General features: G+C 38.2%; 1 protein-coding gene across 6 annotated transcripts; it reads right to left on the bottom strand.

Annotated features, from left to right (window-relative positions):
• Positions 1-366: 366 nt before the first annotated feature.
• Positions 367-14984, bottom strand: LOC310720515 (UDP-glucuronosyltransferase 2B15-like). Of its 6 annotated transcripts, none has more exons than XM_083531110.1 (6): positions 5310-6097; positions 3443-3591; positions 3108-3239; positions 2725-2812; positions 2414-2633; positions 367-2323 (listed from the first exon to the last, which is right to left on the bottom strand). In XM_083531110.1, the coding sequence occupies exons 1-6, from the start codon at positions 6034-6036 to the stop codon at positions 2038-2040; spliced, it is 1602 nt and encodes a 533-aa protein (XP_083387236.1). In that variant the 5' UTR covers positions 6037-6097; the 3' UTR covers positions 367-2037. The 6 variants fall into 6 exon arrangements, with proteins under 6 accessions (XP_083387236.1, XP_083387238.1, XP_083387235.1 ...); XM_083531112.1 differs by lacking the exon at positions 5310-6097 and adding an exon at positions 14567-14984 and having other exon boundaries at positions 368-2323; XM_083531109.1 differs by lacking the exon at positions 5310-6097 and adding an exon at positions 10889-11636 and having other exon boundaries at positions 368-2323.
• Positions 14985-21910: the final 6926 nt, after the last annotated feature.

The raw sequence follows: 21910 nt of genomic DNA, 5'->3' as shown, positions 1-21910 counted from the left end.
CTGTTTAGAAAATCAGTGTGCAAAAAACAGCTTGGATGTGGAAATGCTTTCTGTTGAAGTTCTTTGGTTTGACATTTTGGTTTGTTAATACTGCAGCAAAAGAGTGGCTGCTACGAAGCTACTGATATATGATCTTTCATGAGTGTCTTTGCAATGTCTTCCTGTATCTGTAGGGTTTCCTACAAGCTTACAAGTTAAAAGTCACCAATTTCAATATGTGTCTGACTTGTACAGTACTTGAGTATTTGACTCATATTGAATGTAGGCTCAAAGATGCATTAGTCCTCAACACCAAAACACATTAATGAAAAGCCAAAAAGAGTTGATTTGTAAGGTTTTATTTCCTAAAATACAAACCAAATTGTACACCTTAAGACTGCATTAACCATCAACACAACAGCCTCTTCAACACACAGAATGAAAAAAAGATTAAACAAATCTTTAAAAAAAAGTGTTAATCTTTCAAAAGGGAATCATCAATTAACATATTAAATTACAGTATCATGTTACAAAGTAGAAGAACCATTAGTATTCAATGAACAAATAAAATTAAAGTAAATCATTTTGAATGAAATTAAACCAAATATACAGAGGTGCAAAAAGTAATAAGTAATGGAGAGTGTCAATTAAAATATGGTGGACTAACAAATGCATATATTAAATCATAAATGTATTCGATACTCAGTAAAACTAAAAAGAAAAAAAAAAAAAAGTAAAGTAGTAGAAGTACATTTACTCAAATACTTTACACTACTGATAAGAAAAATATAATTAGGGAGGAAGAGTGCCAGAATGAATAAAGGAGAGATTGGGATTAAGAAGATAAAAGTTGGGAAAGGTGGGATGTGCAGGTTTGGGATTTGTGGGGGAAGGCTGGGGTATAAGAAAGGGCAACTGGGATAAAGAGAACACATTAGAACAAAGAAACCTATGAAGGAGAAGATGCCACCAAGTGGGGTTGATGAAAGAACACAATTAGTAATATGATCATCTCTGAATGATTAAAAATAGACAACAGACAATTTTTTTTTTGCATCAATAATTCGTTTAATTGGGTTTTTACTTACAATAAACACGTCTGTTTAAGTGCTTTGTTCTAAGTAGTGTTGAAATGATTTCAGAATAAACCTGGACATACTTTGTGCCTAATGTACATATAACCCAGAGTTGATATTGTGATTTGTGGTGAGAGCAGTGAGCAGGAGGAGAAGAGCCTGGAGAGGTGGAGGTATGTGCTGGAGAGAAGGGGAATGAAAGTCAGTAGGAGTAAGACAGAGTACATGTGTGTGAATGAGAGGAAGGGCAGTGAAGTGGTGCGGTTGCAGGGAGAAGAGGTGGAGAAGGTGGAGGAGTTCAGGTACCTGGGGTCAACAGTGCAAAGCAATGGAGAGTGTGTTAGGGAAGTGAAGAATAGAGTGCAGGCAGGGTGGAGTGGGTGGAGAAGAGTGACAGGAGTGATTTGTGATAGCAGGGTATCTGCAAGAATGAAAGGGAAAGTTTATAGGACTGTGGTGAGACCTGCGATGTTGTATGGACTAAAGACAGTGACATTGAGTAATAGACAGGAGGCGGAGCTGGAGGTAGCAAAGCTGAAGTTGTTGAGGTTTTCGTTGGGAGTGACGAGGATGGACAAGATTAGAAATGAGTTTATTAGAGGGACAGCCCATGTAGGATGTTTTGGTGACAAGGTGAGGGAGGCGAGATTGAGATGGTTTGGACATGTGCAGAGGAGGAACATGAGTTATATTGGTAGAAGAATGCTGAGGATGGAGCCACCAGGAAGGAAGAAAAGAGGAAGGCCAAGGAGGAGGTTTATGAATGTGGTGAGAGAAGACATGCAGGTAGTTGGTGTGAAAAAGGCAGAGGTAGAGGACAGGGTGGTATGGAGATGGATGATCCGCTGTGGCGACCCCTAATGGGAGCAGCCGAAAGTAGAAGGAGAAGAAGTACATATAACCCACAGTGTTAATTTCATTTATTCCTAAAAATTAAATCAAATGATCACCGCAATTATTGCCGTATTCATATACTTATGCTTTACTCTTTCTTGCTCTTTCTTGTCGGGGTCTTTCTGAAACATTTACGGAAGAGCCAACTGCATGTTTTTACAAAGATGAACACGACCAGAGCAATTACAGAAATCAAAAAGGCTATCACGTCCAAGCAGTGGTACTGATACCACGTGAGGTTATGGGCTTCAACCCTCAGGTGCTTGGCCCCCTTATTGCGCATTACAAACTCGATCCAGTAGACGGCCTGGTCAAGCGGCTTCATCGGTTGATCGTGGTGGATTCGGGATAGCTTCATCATGCTCTCCTTGTAGCTGTGGAAAGACATAAAATAATAGTTTAATATTATAGTTTTAATAGTTTTTTTTTAGACAACATCAATGGAAATCAGAGTATCGACTCACGATGGATTGTTGATGACATAATTGAGAGCCTGCTTCAAGTCCTTGGTCTCCATTTTGTTGAAGTCAAGCATAACCGCAGCTCCTCTGTTTTTAATGTGATTTAGATTGTCAGGCTGATCAGCAAATAGCGGTATGCCAACCATGGGAACTCCATGATAAATAGCTTCATATATTCCATTGGTTCCACCATGGGTGATGAAGGCCTTGGTTTTAGGATGTCCTGAAGATACAAATCATTAGTGTTGTTATTTGAACAGAAAGTGATATACCTGTATGTACATTGCTATATGTACATTGAAAATGTTCCATACCTAATAAATCATTCTGAGGAATCCAGTCATAGAGTCGTGTATTAGGAGAAAGAGTTTCTGGTTTCTCGCCTGTATATCGCCACAACACCTGAAATTACACACAGTGTTCAATAACTTGAGGCAACTTTCTAGAGTTGAAAATCAAGGTCAAGGGTCAGCAATTTTTTATGGGGGTAGATGGAAACCAGAGAACCCAAAAGAAAACCAAAAGCTGTGAGGAACCATGCACTGAAGTATTATCCTTAGAACATTCAGAATCAAATTGTTTAATTGTTTACATGATATAACAACTCTATTAAACATTGTTGTAGTTATCTTTTGGATATAATTTAGATTGTCAGTTGTATATCAAGGTATTCATTACAAATTGTGTAAACTCAAACTTTTTGTGGGATCTGGCCGAGTGCTGCAGCAATGGTGTTCGCTCTCTCTTTGGTGAGGTTTCTTATCATGGAGCCCAGTGAAAACACCACAATACCATCATCTCCTGAACTCTGGACAAAGTCCTCCATGTCCTACCAAAACCAAGAAGAAATAGTTATTACTTAAACAAAGTAATAACTTTGTTTAAGTTATTACTTTGATGATTTATTCCATCCATCCATCCATCCATCCATCCATCCATCCATTTATCCATCTATCCATCCATCCATCTGTTCATTATCTCTTGATGATCCAGGGACAAAGACATTTTCTATGTGTAGAATTCAGAGCTTACTTTTGGTAGAGGTTTTGCAGGCTTGCAGTGTAATCCGCCCACGAATTTGAAGTTGGGGAGAAGTGGCCGAGGATATTCAAAGTCCCAATAAGTGCGGATTAACCAGATGTCAGCTTTGCCCATAGTTTCACAAAGTGTAGTAGGTTTGCCTGGGAAGCACAGGAGATGCCAACTTTTGATTATTATTTCAGAAAAACATTCCTGTCATGGTTTTCATTTGTTCCCCAAGGGTACTAGAGATTGCATAAATTAGTGAACTAATACATTCAATGCAGGGATGCTGATCAGTCATGCAAAAAAAGAAAACAGAACATTAAGAAAACAGGGTAAAATCTAAAATGTATTTCAGAAAAGTTACATTTTGTAAATTTTTTACTGACAAAAGCAAAACATTATGTTGAGGTTTTTGTCTTTTGTTGGAATGAACTATTACTTTGTATGAAGTAAACACCAATTTCATATCTGCTCTCTTCAGTTTTACATTTTTAACTAAGAATTGTATACATTTCTTTGAAACCAAATTTTCAAAGCCCAATTACTATAAAATTACAGACAACCCCATTAGGCTATTGGAATAAATAAAAAATAGCTATATTGCATCTTACCAGCAATTTTAGTGTACTGTTTATCAAAGGTCATCATTGTTTGGAGCCTGATCATTGCTGTGTATCCTATGTATAGTAACATGTTTTCTAATCTTTCAGTAAAGTCCATGCGATCAGTGAGATGCCATTGAGCGGCAGCGGCAGGTACATAAGACGGAGGAGCAGGCATCTGCCCACAGAGGCGCTCGAGAGAATAAGCAAAACTCATCCGGAAAGACAACACAAGGGGCAACTCAAGAGTGTCTGCCAGCAAGTCTGCACAGGGCATCATGGGGTCGTAGAGAAGCGCGTCGAAATGCGAATTCTTCAGAAAAGTCACGAGATCACCGTTAAACATTCCGTCACACACAGCCTGTATAAAACGCTCCATCCCGGACATCACGTTCCAAAACGAAGCCAGTTTCTGAAAACTTGTGGTGTTTTGATCCAGCCAGAAATTGATTAGGTTTTGCGTAAGGCTCTCTGCCTCCTCTTGATTTAAGTTGACTTGAAAAGACTTGTAGTTGACCTGCTCCACTTCTGGATGTTTCACAGTAGGTGAGGCAGAGTGCGTGAGAACGGTCACACTATGGCTGCGATTCATGAGCTCCTCGACGATTACACGCATATTGTGCCAGTGACTGTATTCACCAGGAAGCACTAGTATGTTGCCACCTAGAGCTAGTTCAGGCAAACTCAACAGCAAAATTAGCAAAAAACATCTGTTCTTTAGCATTTTGTCAAACGAAACGTACGCTAAGTCTCTGAAGAATATCTGAGAACAAGAAGTTGGATTAAGTCTAACAAGTCTAATCTTTTTAGCTCTGTCTATTGTTAATGAATGACCTAGCATGAACTGTACCCTACTTTCAGTTGATATTTGAAGCTGTAACTTAAGCACATAAATGCTTTATTTTATCTAGAGTTACCTGACACCTTCAGAACAGGCAGTAAGAACTAGTGTTTTAAAACAAAGGTCGCTACCACACTTTACACTGAAGTACTATGAGATTTCATTCATCTCCACCCTTTGTAGGTTGTTCTCTGGCAATTTGCCAAGGCACAGAAACTTGTCTGACTGGAAATCTTTCACATAATGCTAGAATAGTTAGCATTACTTTTCACACAAGGTCTATTACCAAGATCAGGAACTAGACATTTTGAACCATAACTGTGTAATATAAAGCTAATTTTTTTTCTTGTAATGCGCTTGGTGTTTTCTTTTGTTTTATAATATGGCATTCACACTAAATGAATGTGTCAAACAGAAGCATTGAATTTACCTAGGATTTCACTATAGATGTAGTTCCATTTCATCCCGACAATAAGTTTAAACGTAATGTCCTGAGAGAGAAGGAACAAAAAGTTTTTGACTCTCTGTGAAAAATCCATGCGATCCAAATAGCTCAAGCCAACCCCTGGGACATAAGATGGTGGTCCTGGTAGCTGCCCACACAGACGCTCCACAACATTCCCATAAGTGAACCTCAGGCTGATAATAAATGGCAGATCCAGTTTTTGTGCTAACAGTTCCCCACACATATATATGGGGTCTGTCAGGACAACATCAAACTGTTCCTTTCTCAACTTCTCCATCAGATCTTCATTTGCAAAAAGCTCCTTGCATGTTACTTGATTCTGTTCTGTCATGGCGTCCATCATCTCCTTAATCTTTAGAAAGACCTGGATCAGGTTGTCGTTCGGCATGTCCAACATACAGTCCCTTAATATTCTGTCATAGGATTCAGCGATGAACTGTTTGGTGTAAGGTACCTGTACGATCTCCACCTTGTAGCCCAGAGGCAGATTTGTTGTTACAGATGGTGTAGCACTGTGGGTAACCACTGTCACATTGTGTCCTCTGTCTATGAGTTTGTCGATGATGACTTTAATATTAAGCCAGTGGCTGAATTCTGCTGGCCAGATGAGGATCTTCCCTGCTGTAGCACATTGGCTCAAACCGAAAATGAAAATGAGGCAGAGAGCAGCTTTTCCACATGCACTCATCATGGCTGTAGAATCAGATATCTCAGCTCACACCCTAAACATTTGAGGAATCATGTGACTAATGGTTCAATACGAGGAGAAAAAAAAAGAGGGCACAGTCCAGAGTTGAGCAATTCATGTAAAAAAAAAAAAACAGACCTAAAATTGACCTAAATTCCTGCCGCATCATTGTGACATAGCTAGAAAAGTTTTTATGTTTTATTATGTTTTATATTTTATTATTGTTTTGTTTAATTGAATCCATGATTAAACAAGATGCTGTTAAGGAAACTGCTGATTCGATTCTACTTTACTAAATCTCTCTTCACAGACGTAAATAAATCTCAGTGAATATTTGCCTCACAGACATAAAAATATATGAATACAAAGCTCACAATGTCTACTTTTTTCTACTAATTAACAAAACAAATATTCTCTGATGATTTCATCAGTATAACTGTTTGAAAAGGTACAGTTTCTCCGGTATCACCTCATTAACCGTCCGTGTGAAAACCTAGAAAGGTTCCGTTTGTTGTCCTGATTTACGTACTATAATATGCTATAATTACTTTAATACATTTACAAGAATAATTAGTTTTTATGCTCTATATTGACAATGGTTTTACTAATAAAAACATACATTTACATAAAGCAATAATATTGCCCATGACCATGTTGATCAGAGTATTAAAAACGTGAAAAGTATTAATTAAAGGTAAATTAAGAACAGATAAAATTATGCGATTAATCGTGAGTTAACTCATGACAATCATACGATTAAAATTTTAATAGACTGACAGCCCTAATATAAATATGACGTGAGGTCCAGTTGCCAGCATGACACTAAAACAGTTTTTCAAAATTCCTTTTCACACAAAGTCTATTACCAAGCCCAGGAACTAGACATTTTGAACTATAACTGTGTAATATAAAGCAAATTTTTTTCTCTTGCTGTGTTCTTTTGTTTTGTAATATGGCATTCACACCAAATAAATGTGTCAAACAGAAGCATTGAATTTACCTAGGATTTCGTTATAGATGTAGTTCCATTTCATCCCGACAATAAGTTTAAACGTAATGTCCTGAGAGAGAAGGAACAAAAAGTTTTTAACTCTCTGTGGAAAATCCATGCGATCCAAATAGCTCAAGCCGACCCCTGGGACATAAGATGGTGGTCCTGGTAGCTGCCCACACAGACGCTCCACAACATTCCCATAAGTGAACCTCAGGCTGATAATAAATGGCAGATCCAGTTTTTGTGCTAACAGTTCCCCACACATATATATGGGGTCTGTCAGGACAACATCAAACTGTTCCTTTCTCAACTTCTCCATCAGATCTTCATTTGCAAAAAGCTCCTTGCACATTACTTGATTTTGTTCTGTCATGGTGTCTATCATCTCCTTAATCTTTAGAAAGACCTGGATCAGGTTGTCGTTCGGCATGTCCAACATCCAGTACCTTAATATTCTGTCATAGGATTCAGCGATGACCTGTTTGGTGTAAGGTACCTGTACGATCTCCACCTTGTAGCCCAGAGGCAGATTTGTTGTTACAGACGGTGTAGCACTGTGGGTAACCACTGTCACATTGTGTCCTCTCTCTATGAGTTCGTCGATGATGACTTTAATATTAAGCCAGTGGCTGAATTCTGCTGGCCAGATGAGGATCTTCCCTGCTGTAGCACATTGGCTCAAACCGAACATGAAAAGGAGGCAGAGAGCAGCTTTTCCACATGCACTCATAATGGCTGGAGAATCAGATATCTCAGCTCACACCGTAAACATTTTAGGAATCATGTGACTAATGGTTCAATACAAAAAGAAAAAAGAGGGCACAGTCCAGAGTTGAGCAATTCATTAAAAAAAAAAAAAGGACCTAAAATTGACCTAAATTCCTGCCGCAACATTGTGACATAGCTAGAAAAGTTTTTATAGTTTGTATAGGTTTTGTGGGTGCTTTACATAATCGATACCCAAATAATACAATTTTTCTATTGAAGATAAGAACATTTTCAGGAGTTTTTGGATTTTGGTTTTATTAAATTCATGATTAAACAAGAGATGCTGTTGAGGTCACTGCTGATTCTATTCAACTTTACTAAATCTCTCTTCACAGACATAAATAAATCTCAGTGAATACTTGCCTCAGACATAAAAATATATAAATAAAAAGCTTGAAATGTCTATTCACAAAACAAATATTCTTTGATGATTTCATCGATATGAATGTTAGAAAAGGTACAGTTTCTCAGGTATCACCTCATTAACCGTCCGTGTGGAAACCTAGCAAAGGTTCCGTTTGTTGTCCTGATTTAGGTACTGTACCAGCTTGATGATTTACGTACTATAAAACGCTATGATAAAGGTCCCTCTGCTTAAGAATGCACATGAACAGGTGCATCTGAAGTTTGCCAACGAACATCTGAATGATTCAGAGAAGGCTTGGGAGAATGCAATGTGGTCGGATGAGATCACAATTGAGCTGTTTGGTATCAACTTGATTCGCCGTGTTCTGAGGCAAAGAAATGCAGAATATGACCCCGAGAGCACCATCCCCACTGTCAAACATGGAGGAGAAAACATTCTGATCTGGGGCTGTTTCTCTGCTAAGGGGACAGTAACCAAAAACATATGGCCAACACAACATTCTGATGGTCTTGTAGCCCATTTGAGCCTTGTGCAGGTCTACAATCATGTCCCTGATGTCCTTTAACACCTCTTTAGTCTTGCCTATGGTGGAGGAGAGGTTTGAATGGAAGAGGGTGACTATGTTACAGGTGCCTGTTATTCACCTAATAAGTTTATATAAGGAGAACTTTTCTAAAGGGACAGGACTAATTTGGGTTTGTGGGAGTCAGAGTTCTTGCTAATTTGGTATGGGATTAAATACTTATATATATATACAGTGAGGAAAATAAGTATTTGAACACCCTGCTATTTTGCAAGTTCTCCCACTTAGAAATCATGGAGTGGTCTGAAATTGTCATCGTAGGTGCATGTCCACTGTGAGAGACATAATCTAAAAAAAAAAAATACAGAAATCACAATGTATGATTTTAAAACTATTTATTTGTATGATACAGCTGCAAATAAGTATTTGAACACCTGTCTATCAGCTAGAATTCTGACCCTCAAAGACCTGTTAGTCTGTCTTTAAAATGTCCACCTCCACTACATTTATTATCCTAAATTAGATGCACCTGTTTGAGGTTGTTACCTGCATTAAGACACCTGTCCACCCCATACAATCAGTAAGAATCCAACTACTAACATGGCCAAGACCAAAGAGCTGTCCAAAGACACTAGAGACAAAATTGTAAACCTCCACAAGGCTGGAAAGGGCTACGGGGAAATTGCCAAGCAGCTTGGTGAAAAAAGGTCCACTGTTGGAGCAATCATTAGAAAATGGAAGAAGCTAAACATGACTGTCAATCTCCCTCGGACTGGGGCTCCATGCAAGATCTCACCTCGTGGGGTCTCAATGATTCTAAGGAAGGTGAAAAATCAGCCCAGAACTACACGGGAGGAGCTGGTCAATGACCTGAAAAGAGCTGGGACCACCGTTTCCAAGGTTACTGTTGGTAATACACTAAGACGTCATGGTTTGAAATCATGCATGGCACGGAAGGTTCCCCTGCTTAAACCAGCACATGTCCAGGCTCGTCTTAAGTTTGCCAATGACCATTTGGATGATCCAGAGGAGTCATGGGAGAAAGTCATGTGGTCAGTTGAGACCAAAATATAACTTTTGGGTCATAGTTCCACTAAATGTGTTTGGAGGAAGAAGAATGATGAGTACCATCCCAAGAACTGTGAACATCCCCTACTGTGAAGCATGGGGGTGGTAGCATCATGCTTTGGGGGTGTTTTTCTGCACATGGGGCAGGGCGACTGCACTGTATTAAGGAGAGGATGACTGGGGCCATGTATTGTGAGATTTTGGGGAACAACCTCCTTCCCTCAGTTAGAGCATTGAAGATGGGTCGAGGCTGGGTCTTCCAACATGACAATGACTCGAAGCACACAGCCAGGATAACCAAGGAGTGGCTCTGTAAGAAGCATATCAAGGTTCAGGCGTGGCCTAGCCAGTCTCCAGACCTAAACCCAGTAGAGAATCTTTGGAGGGAGCTCAAACTCCGTGTTTCTCAGCGACAGGCCAGAAACCTGACTGATCTAGAGAAGATCTGTGTGGAGGAGTGGGCCAAAATCCCTCCTGCAGTGTGTGCAAACCTGGTGAAAAACTACAGGAAACGTTTGACCTCTGTAACTGCAAACAAAGGCTACTGTACCAAATATTAACATTGACTTTCTCAGGTGTTCAAATACTTATTTGCAGCTGTATCATACAAATAAATAGTTACAAAATCATATATGGTGATTTCTGAATTTTTTTTTTTAGATTATGTCTCTCACAGTGGGCATGCACCTACGATGACAATTTCAGACCCCTCCATGATTTCTAAGTGGGAGAACTTGCAAAATAGCAGGGTGTTCAAATACTTATTTTCCTCACTGTATGTATATATATATATATATATATATATATATATATATATATATATATATATATATATATATATATATATATATATATATATATATATATATATATATATAAAAACCCACCCTGGTGTTGATGTTTTCCTAGAATACTAAGTATCAAGTGTTTTATTGCTTAGATAACAGACACTATATAAAGGGCACCATGGCAAATGGGAGCATTCTGTATTTTATTGACTCCCATATAAATATATTTTTTATTTAGAGGCTCCAAAGTGAGCTTTTATGAGATTGGATTCTCCTCTTGATGTCATTATTTTATCATCAGGATAAAGAGAAACAATAAATAAAGTTTTTTTTTTTTCTTCACTTACCCATGAGTTCTGTATACAAAGGATCCCACTTTGACACTGCCAGATATGTGAACAGAAAATCCTGAATGTTATTGAATATCATGTTTTTAACCCTCTGTGTGAAATCCATTTGATCTGTGTAGCTTAAGCTGACAGCTGGGACATAAGAAGATGGTGTGGGGAGCTGCCCACAGAGTCGTTCTATAGTACTCCCGAAACTGAACCTCAGACTGATGATAAACGGCAGGTTCAATTTCTGAGCCAGGAGCTCGCCACACATATACATAGGGTCTGTCAGAAGAACGTCAAACTGCTCTTTTCTCAACCTCTCCAGCAGATCTTCATGTGCAAACAGCTTTCTGCACAGGGCTTGATTCTGTTCTGTGCTTATTTCAATAATCTCCTTGATCTTTAGAGAGGTCTGGATCACATTATCGTGTTGGACATCATTTATCCAATAATTCATAAATTTTTCCAACACATAAACGAGGTCCTGTTTGGTGTACGGCACCTGTACGAGCTCCACGTTGTAGCCCTGAGACGGATCTGTCCCTATAGATGGTGTAGCACTGTGGGTAACGATTGTCACGTTGTGTCCTCTCACTATAAGCTCCTCTATGATGACTTTGACGTTGAGCCAGTGGCTGAATTCTGCAGGCCAGATGAGGATCTTCCCTGCTGTTACATACAGCAGATTCTGGTTTAGACCAAACAGAAGGACAAAGCAAAGAGCAGCTCTCTCAAGTGTACTCATGGCGGCAGGATGATTAAGCTTCTCAGTTCACACACTCGCATTCAGAGGAGGAGATAGCAACTAAAGGAGATTGTGAAAAACCATATCCATAAAACCGTCTTTACACAATCCACCATAAAGAGCAAATAAGAATCATGGGAAATTGAACTTTATCCCGTAACAGTTTCATAGATTATTTCCCAACCTAAAATCATTTTATTACATGGTAAGTTCTTATTATTAGCTTCTTTAGATAAAAGACACTCTATTGCAACTATGAACCTTGTACAACTACATTCCGGTAATTAGCAGTATAAATGGGATAGTTTCTTAAACCTTTGGGTTAAAAGACCATCTGCATGCTATTCAATGAACAGACCACCAGGAGGTTTTTTAACCATATCACCGTTTTAGCACTTTATTAAAGACTATGCAGATCTCTTGAATGGATCCTCTATGGATTATGGAAAATGAGCCCAGAAATACAAATCTTATGTTTAAATCTCGTTATTCCAGTACATGTATCGTTTATCAAGTTTAAGACCATATAATTTCATTCGGTTTAACAAAAAAATTTAAAATAAATAAAATTAATGGTATCAATTACAAAACATTGCTAATTTGCATAAATTTGCATCTGAAGGCTTTAAGTTATCTGATGGAAAATTTGTAGCTCACAAATTCACATTCTGAGGATATGGAGATAGTGAATAAATGACTTGCGAGAAAGAAACAGCCAAAAGTTACACCATGTGAGAACGTAATAATTTCTTAATAAATGATTTCCTAATTGACTTATTAGAACACTCGATATACTCTATAACAGTAATCCAGTTATAAGCCTATGAGAATATGCTTGGCTTTAAAAAATGTCTTTCCGGGCTATAAAGTTCTGAGCTAAAGTAAAATAAGACTAATTAAAAGTCACATGTGCTAGTCTGCATTAGCTAGAATGAAAGCATTTAACACATGTTGAACACCTGCTGATATCATCGCTAAAGCTTTAGAGACCACCACCATTTAGGGTTTAAGGAGGTTGAGGTCGTGAATTTGCAGTGTCCTGATTGTCTGACCTCATAGTTGGCATTCATGACTTTCTGTTTGACCTTCATGTGCCCTTAGCACTTGGTGAGTAGTTTAGAGCTTGATGTAGGTTGCAAAACAAACCCCTTTTTTCTAGGTGCAATTTTATGTAGCTGAGTGCCCTATTATATAGGGTCTTTAGCAAATTCTTCACTGTGAATTGCTTTAGTGTTTGGGGGTTTTCTCTCAGATCAAGGATGGTTTGAATTTCATTTTACTACTAAAAAGCCCCTCCTCCCAATGTTCCCTAATGATGTCTATGATGACACAAGGTTTGCACCCTTATAATAGCTCAAACTTTGTTCACGTCTCTCATTGGAGGTCACGTAATAGCTGTATTGGGCTTTGAATTCTAAACTGGATTGCTTGTCATTGTGCTTTGTAATCGAAAGACTTAATCATATTCAATCATACTTTGTGAATGTCATGTTAATTTGAAATTCCTCTTTTCTCACATTTGAGTTTAACAACAGAAAACCAAACTTCATTCCAGTCCTCTGTTTGTTAGCAATCAAAACCTTTATGAACTGTAGAGTGTGTCAGTAAAGAACATTCAGTTCCCCCCGAGGTTGGTTATTCACAGAGTTTTCATATTGCCACTTGCTTTAAAACATTGTGTTCCAGTAAAAGGTAACTTGTATGAATATGCTGCATCAGGTTCACGGGGATGGGAGGGGTAACATTGAAGAGAAATAATAGCAAAGTAAGGGAAGAGGAAGTTTTTCTTTCCTCACTAACTGTGTGTATGTGTATGACAATCATCTCTCTGTGGATGATATTTTTTCTTTTATAATAAACTTTGTTGTGTTTGATTCTACTCGAGCCGGAGACTATTATTTAGGATTAGAGATTTCCACCACAATTCTTTGTGAGGCTTTACTCTGTCAAGAGACACACCAATTGTCCAAGTGTTGAAGGATTCCAAGGCCCTTCACCTGCTTGTTGTTGATGTCTCCATCCTAAATTTAGTAAGTACATTGAATTTTGATTAACTAGTGAAGGGATTTTGACCTCTGGCAATCCTGATTGCATGAAACAAGCAGATCTTCAGGGAAGATCACAAGGTTATTTGCTGTAGGGAATAACCATAGGGTTTGGAACCCAGAGAGCTTGTAAAACCAGAGTACCATTAATAGTAAAAGAGGTATTATTTCTAAAACTGATAGTGGTGTGAAACAAGCAGCAAAATGGGCTGGTGTGCAGGCAAACAGAACACAGCTATAGCAACTAGAGTATACTGTATTAATAATACAAACGTAAATTTCATACTCACTAATTAAGAGTTTAACACAATATACTATGTGGGTGACACACGTGTGGTTTTCCTGAAAAGGGAAGTTTCTGTCCTAGACAAATACAACAGTTAGAACAAAAGCTCCAGGAGCTCAAGAGGAAGAAATGGAAAGTAGAATGATGTACAACTTACATAAATTAATCCACCAAGACTCGACTGTGTAACTGTGTAATTCTAATTTTATTCTATTTTTATTGTAATTTTTTATGTTTATTTTTATTTAATGAAAAGGTGAAAAAAGCATTTTCATGGTTTTCTAGGTGACTGATAAAATTTTAATTTTGAACAGTAACCCGGTCGTTAATAATTTATCTATAATACCATGCCCTGGGAGTTTTAAATGTTTGAAAATGGGTGAAATTTTAATCTAATTACGCACATCTTACATAAAAGGATTTTGCTCAAATATTTTTACATGCATGTGAAGTGACCACGACTGGCACTTATGTAGCACTTTAGTCAAAAATTAGTGGTAAAATAATTCAATCTGAGTAGAAAAAAACAACTAATTTGTTTATGTTAAATTTGCTCAACGTTTTAAACCATTTTCTAGAAGCTAAATATATTGCCTACTGGCTTCTTAACTTACCCATGACCTGTGTATGAAAATTGTCCCATTTTACTGAAGTCAGATATTTCAGCAGAAGATCCTGAAAGATAATAAAGAGTAGGTTTTTCACTCTTTGTGGGAAATCCATCTTTGCCGGGAAGCCCAGACTGACTCCTGGGACATAAGAGGCAGGTGTTGGCAGCTGTCCACAAAGTCGCTCTAAGGTATTCCCAAAACTAAACCTAAGGCTGATAACAAATAGCAGATTCAGTTTCACAGGTAGAAGTGCCCTGCACATATACATGGGGTCTGTCAGCACAACATCAAACTCCTTCCAATTCTCCAGCAAATCTTCACGTGCAAAAAGCTCTCTGCACATGATCTGATTCTTCCTTTTAAATCTGTCAATGACCTCCTTTGTCTTCAGAAAGACCTGAATCATGTTGTCATTTGGTATTTAATACATCAAGTACCTGTACATTACATCTTTATGATCAATAACATCCTGTTTGGTGTACGGTACCTCTATGATATCAACATTATAGCCTGGAGACTGAGCTATCTTTACAGATGGTGTAGCACTGTGGGTGACCACAGTCACATTGTGTCCTCTTGCTATAAGCTCGTCTATGATGACTTTGATATTCATCCAGTGGCTAAAATCTGCAGGCCAGACTAGGATCTTCCCTCCTGATACACCCGGTAGAGTCTGGCTCGCACTGAGCAGGAAAAGACACAGAAAGGCTCGTTCACACGCACTCATTATAGCTGGAGAAGCAAAATATCTCAGCTCACAGAGAAACTTCAGAATACTAGGTTAAACTCAAACACAGCCCACTACATGGTTCCATTCAGCCAGTCAGCTGCTTGCCAAGAATATTTATATATTTTACAGACCGCCCACTTCTCACATTGGCTTACGGGGCTGAAAGCTGATTTAAAGTTGGACTTGGAAACTGGTCACTTGGACACTGATGTTTCTTCTATTTTTTACATAATACTTTCAAAATAATTTGGGTGTCTCCTCTAACAAGCACCAATACTACCAATATAACCCATGCCTCTCCTCTGCACATGTCCAAACCATCACCACTGCAAAGAGGAAAGGGCTCAAAGCCGATCCTTGATGCAGTCCCACCTACACTTTGAATCAGTCTGCCTTTCTTACTGCACACTTCACTGCTCTCATACATGTCCTGCACCACTCTCACATACTTCTCTGACACACCTGACTTCCTCATACAATACCACAATTCCTCTCTCTGCACCCTGTTGTACGCTTTCTCTAAATCCACAAACACACAATGCAGCTCCTCCTGATCTCCTCTATACTTCTCTATTAACATTCTTAATGCAAATAGTGCATCTATGGTGCTCTTCCTTGGCATGAAACCATACTGTTGCTCACAGATGGTCACCTTTTCTCTCAGCCTGGCTTCCACTACTCTTTCTCATAACTTCATGGTGTGACTGATTAACTTAATTCCCCTGTAGTTTCTGCAGGTCTGCACATCTCCCTTATTCTTAAAGATCTTTATCAGCACACTTCTTTTTCATTCCTCAGGCATTCTCTCACCTTCCAAAATCTCGTTAAACAATCTTGTAATAAACACCACTGCCATCTCTCCTAAACATCTCCATGCTTCTAGTGGTATGTCATCTTGTCCAACAGACTTTCCACTCCTGATACTCTTAAATGCTGCTCTCACTTCCTCCTTACTAATCCTATCCACTTCCTGCTGTCCCATCAACACACTCTCCTCACTAGTCAACACATTTCCATCTGCATTCTTTATTGCCCTAACTTGCAGCACATCCTTCACAGCTCGGTCCCTCAAATACTTTTCTCCTTCCTTAGTCTCCAACTTCTCATACAATGAATTATTAACCATGTAAATTCTCTCAAAAACAATTCTTCAATGTTTTGTGGCTGATCCTTAGTGGTCTTCCTAAACAATTCTCCATATATGCAGCATATTAATATGTAATTATTATGAATTTTAACCTATAATATATAATTAATTTATCTCCTGAATGGATCCTCTATGGATTATGGAAAATGTGGGCAAAAGTACAAATCTTATCTTTAAATCTCGTTATTCCAGTACATGTATCGTTTATCAAGTTTAAGACCATATCATTTCATTCGGTTTGACTAAAAAATCTATAATAAATAAAATAATGGTATCAATTACAAAACATTGCTAATTTGCATAAAATTTGCATCTGAAGGCTTTAAGTTGTTATCTGATAGAAAATTTGTAGTTTACAAATTCACATTCTGAGGATATGGAGATAGTGAATAAATGACTTGTGAGAAAGAAGCAGCCGAAAGTTACACTATGTGAGAACATAATAATTTCTTAATAAATGATTTCCTAATTCACGTCAGTTATACACGTTCACTTATTAGAACACTCAGATATACTCTATAACAGTAATCCAGTAATAATCCTATGAGAACAGGCGTATCTTTTAGGTGGTTTCCAGGACTAGGTTTAAATTAACAAAATGAATCTTGGATTAAAAAAATATCTTTCCGGGCTATGAAGTTCTAAACTAAAGTAAAATAAGACTAATTAAAAGTCACATGTGCTAGTCTGCATTAGCTAGAATAAAAGCATTTAACACGTGTTGAATACCTGCTGATATCATCGCTAAAGCTTTAGAGACCACCACCATTTAGGGTTTAAGGAGGTTGAGGTCGTGAATTTGCAGTGTCCTGATTGTCTGACCTCATAGTTGGCATTCATGACTTTCTGTTTGACCTTCATGTGTCCTTAGCACTTGGTGAGTAGTTTAGAGCTTGATGTAGGTTGCAAAACAAACCCCTTTTCTCTAGGTGCAATTTTATGTAGCTGAGTGCCCAATTATATAGGGTCTTTAGCAAATTCTTCACTGTGAATTGCTTTGGTGTTTGGAAGTTTTTTCTCAGATCAAGGATCTGAGAAAATTTCATGAATTTCATTTCATTTTACTTTTCATGAATTTCATTTTACTACTAAAAAGGCCTTCCTCCCAATGTTCCCTAATGATGTCTATGATGACACAAGGTTTGCACCCTTATAATAGCTCAAACTTTGGTTCACGTCTCTCATTGGAGGTCACGTAATAGCTGTATTGGGCTTTGAATTCTAAACCGAAATGCTCGTCATTGTGCTTTGTAATCGAAAGACTCAATCATATTCAATCATACTTTGTGAATGTCATGTTAATCTAAAATTCCTCTTTTCTCACATTTGAGTTTAACATAAGAAAACCAAACTTCATTCCAGTACTCTGTTTGTTAACAATCAACACCTTTATGAACTGTAGAGTGTGTCAGTAAAGAACATTGTGTTCCAGTAAAAGGTAACTTTTTGCTGCATCAGGTTCACGGGGATGGGAGGGGTAACATTGAAAAGAAATAATAGCAAAGTAAGGAAAGAGGAGGTTTTTCTTTCCTCGCTCACTGTGTCTATGTGTATGACATAGGGTTTGGAACCCAGAGAGCTTGTAAAACCAGGGGACCACTGATAGTAAAAGAGGGATTATTCTGAAACTGATAGAGGTGTGAAACAAGAAACAAATTGGGCTGGTGTGCAGGCAAACAGAACTCAGCAACAGCAACTAGAGTATACTGTATTAATAATACAAATGTGAATTTCATACTCACTAATTAAGAGTTTAACACAATATACTATGTGGGTGACACACGTGTGGTTTTCCTGAAAAGGGAAGTTTCTGTCCTAGACAAATAGAACAGTTAGAACAAAAGCTCCAGGAGCTTGAGAGGAAGAAATAGAATGTAGAATGATGTACAACTTACATAAATGAATCCACCAAGACTCGACTGTGTAACTTGAATAAAGTATGGTATTTGAACAGAATTATAATAAATGCTTGATAAATGCATGAAAGGATTGTGATTAAATATTTTTACAAGCATGTGAAGTGACTACGACTGGTACTTATGTAGCACTTTAGTCAAAATTAGTGGTAAAATAATTCAATCTGAGTAAAAAAAAAACAACTAATTTGTTCATGTTAAATTTGCTAAACATTTTAAACCATTTTCTAGACGCTAAATATATTGGCTACTGGCTTCTTAACTTACCCATGACCTGAGTATGAAAATTGTCCCATTTTACTGAAGTCAGATATTTCAGCAGAAGATCCTGAAAGATAATAAAGAGTAGGTTTTTCACTCTTTGTGGGAAATCCATCTTTGCCGGGAAGCCCAGACTGACTCCTGGGACATAAGAGGCAGGTGTTGGCAGCTGTCCACAAAGTCGCTCTAAGGTATTCCCAAAACTGAACCTAAGGCTGATAACAAATGGCAGATTCAGTTTCACAGGTAGAAGTGCCCTGCACGTATAAATGGGGTCTGTCAGCACAACATCAAACTCCTTCCACTTCTCCAGCAGATCTTCACGTGCAAAAAACTCCCTGCACATGATCTGATTCAACCTTGTGAATGTGTCAATGACCTCCTTTGTCTTCAGAAAGACCTGAATCATGTTGTCATTTGGTATTTCATTCATCAAGTACCTGTACATTACATCTTTATGATCAATAACATCCTGTTTGGTGTACGGTACCTCTATGATATCAACATTATAGCCTGGAGACTGAGCTGTCTTTACAGATGGTGTAGCACTGTGGGTGACCACAGTCACATTGTGTCCTCTTGCTATGAGCTCGTCTATGATGACTTTGATATTCAACCAGTGGCTAAAATCTGCAGGCCAGACTAGGATCTTCCCTCCTGATACACCCGGTAGAGTCTGGCTCACACTGAGCAGGAAAAGACACAGAAAGGCTCGCGCACACGCACTCATTATAGCTGGAGAAGCAAAATATCTCAGCTCACAGAGTAACTTCAGAGTACTAGGTTAAACTCAAACACAGCCCACTACATGGTTCCATTCAGCCAGTCAGCTGCTTGCCAAGAAAATTTTCATATTTTACAGACCGCCCACTTCTCACATTGGCTTACGGGGCTGAAAGCTGATTTAAAGTTGGACTTGGAAACTGGTCACTTGGACACTGATGTTTCTTCTATTTTTTACATACATACTTTCAAAATAATATGGGTGTCTCCTCTAATAGGCACTGTCACCTGTGTTGCCAACTCTTAACAGAACCAAGAAATCTTGCATGATGAATTCTTCTTCTTCTTTTGGGTGCTCCCGTTAGGGGTCGCCACAGTGGATCATCAGTCTCCGAACTACCCTGTACTCTACATCTTACTCTTTGAACCAGCTACCTGCATGTCTTCCCTCACCACATCCATAAACCTCCTCTTTGGTCTTCCTCTTTTCCTCCTTCCTGGTAGCTCCATCATCAGAATTCTTCTACCAATATAACCCATTTCCCTCCTCTGCACATATCCAAACCATCACCACTGCAAAGAGGAAAGGGCTCAAGACCGATCCTTGATGCAGTCCCACCTACACTTTGAACCAGTCTGTCATCCTTACTGCACACTTCACCTCTCATACATGTCCTGCACCACCCTTACATGCTTCTCCGACACACCTGACTTCCTCATACAATACCACAATTCCTCTCTCTCTGCACCCTGTTGTACCCTTTCTCTAAATCCACAAACACACAATGCAGCTATTGCTGTAACTCAATTTTCTCATCATAGTTAAACTTGGAAAAGCCTGGAGGTGAACAGTAAAATGTTTTTTCATTTTATTGCTAAAATTACACCTAATTTGATTAGCATTTAGAATGTTCATTTGTTTAATATTCAATTTTGGTTTGCATTCCAATTTAAAGTCAAGATAATTGTAAGTTGCTCTGGAAAAGGCTGTCCTCCAAATGTCATAAATGTAAATGTAAAAAAACCCTGATATCCTTACTTACCCATTGGCTCTGTATTTAAAGGATTCCACTTTTACATTAGAAATGTGAACAGAAAATCCTGAAAGCTATAGATGGTGTTGGTAGAACTTCTGAAACTGGACCTAAGGCTGATGATAAACAGCAGGTCCAGTTTCTGACCAGTGTCTCACAGCATATATTGAATTATGTAAAACACATTCCTTCCAGTTTACCTGAAACTTTCCTTGGGATTTTGTGTTTGTCAAAACATCACTATCAATACAAAATATTAACACTTTATATGTTACCATTTTTATATATTTTTCTCTGTAAGACATTTTCCTACAACATTATATATATATATATATATATATATATATATATATATATATATATATATATATATATATATATATATATATATATATATGTGTGTGTGTATGGTTATTATTAATATCTTCCTTATCTACCTGAAAAATAATAAATTCTACTTTTATCCTATTTTTATTGTCATTTTCTGTTTATTTTTATTTTATGAACAGATGAAAAAAGCATTTTCATGGTTTTCTAGGTGACTGATAAAATTGTAATTTGGAACAGTAACCCGGTCGTTAATCATTTACCTATAATGCCATGCCCGGGGAGTTTTAAACGTTTAAAAATGGGTAAAGTTTTAATCTAATGACGCACATCTTACATAAATGAATACATGGGGTCTGTCAGCACAACATCAAACTCCTTCCACTTCTCCAGCAGATCTTCACGTGCAAAAAGCTCTCTGCACATGATCTCATTCTTCCTTGTGAATGTGTCAATGACCTCCTTTGTCTTCAGAAAGACCTGAATCATGTTGTCATTTGTTATTTCATTCATCAAGTACCTGTACATTACATCTTTATGATCAATAACATCCTGTTTGGTGTACGGTACCTCTATGATATCAACATTATAGCCTGGAGACTGAGCTGTCTTTACAGATGGTGTAGCACTGTGGGTGACCAGAGTCACATTGTGTCCTCTTGCTATGAGCTCGTCTATGATGACTTTGATATTCAACCAGTGGCTAAAATCTGCAGGCCAGACTAGGATCTTCCCTCCTGATACACCCGGTAGAGTCTGGCTCACACTGAGCAGGAAAAGACACAGAAAGGCTCGCGCACACGCACTCATTATAGCTGGAGAAGCAAAATATCTAAGCTCACAGAGTAACTTCAGAGTACTAGGTTAAACTCAAACACAGCCCACTACATGGTTCCATTCAGCCAGTCAGCTGCTTGCCAAGAATATTTATATATTTTACAGACCGCCCACTTCTCACATTGGCTTACGGCGCTGAAAGCTGATTTAAAGTTGGACTTGGAAACTGGTCACTTGGACACTGATGTTTCTTCTATTTTTTACATACATACTTTCAAAATAATATGGGTGTCTCCTCTAACTGGCACTGTCACCTGTGTTGCCAACTCTTAACAGAAGCAAGAAATCTTGCATGATGAATTCTTCTTCTTCTTTTGGGTGCTCCCGTTAGGGGTCGCCACAGTGGATCATCAGTCTCCGAACTACCCTGTA

This window comes from Silurus aristotelis (assembly GCF_946808225.1).
Source record: "Silurus aristotelis genome assembly, chromosome: 26".
Lineage (NCBI taxonomy): Eukaryota > Metazoa > Chordata > Actinopteri > Siluriformes > Siluridae > Silurus > Silurus aristotelis.
The sequence above is the reverse complement of the archived record's forward strand: the minus strand, read 5'-3'. Positions and strand labels throughout refer to the sequence as shown.

Excerpts from the sequence above, each read along its gene's own strand:
- LOC310720515 (XM_083531108.1), bottom strand. The coding sequence starts at position 4,879 with ATGCTAGGTCATTCATTAACAATAGACAGAGCTAAAAAGATTAGACTT. Across the intron at positions 3,592-4,047 it reads ACAGTACACTAAAATTGCTG|GCAAACCTACTACACTTTGT; the intron begins GTAAGATGCAAT and ends TGTGCTTCCCAG. Across the intron at positions 2,813-3,107 it reads TCGGCCAGATCCCACAAAAA|GTGTTGTGGCGATATACAGG; the intron begins GTTTGAGTTTAC and ends GTGTAATTTCAG.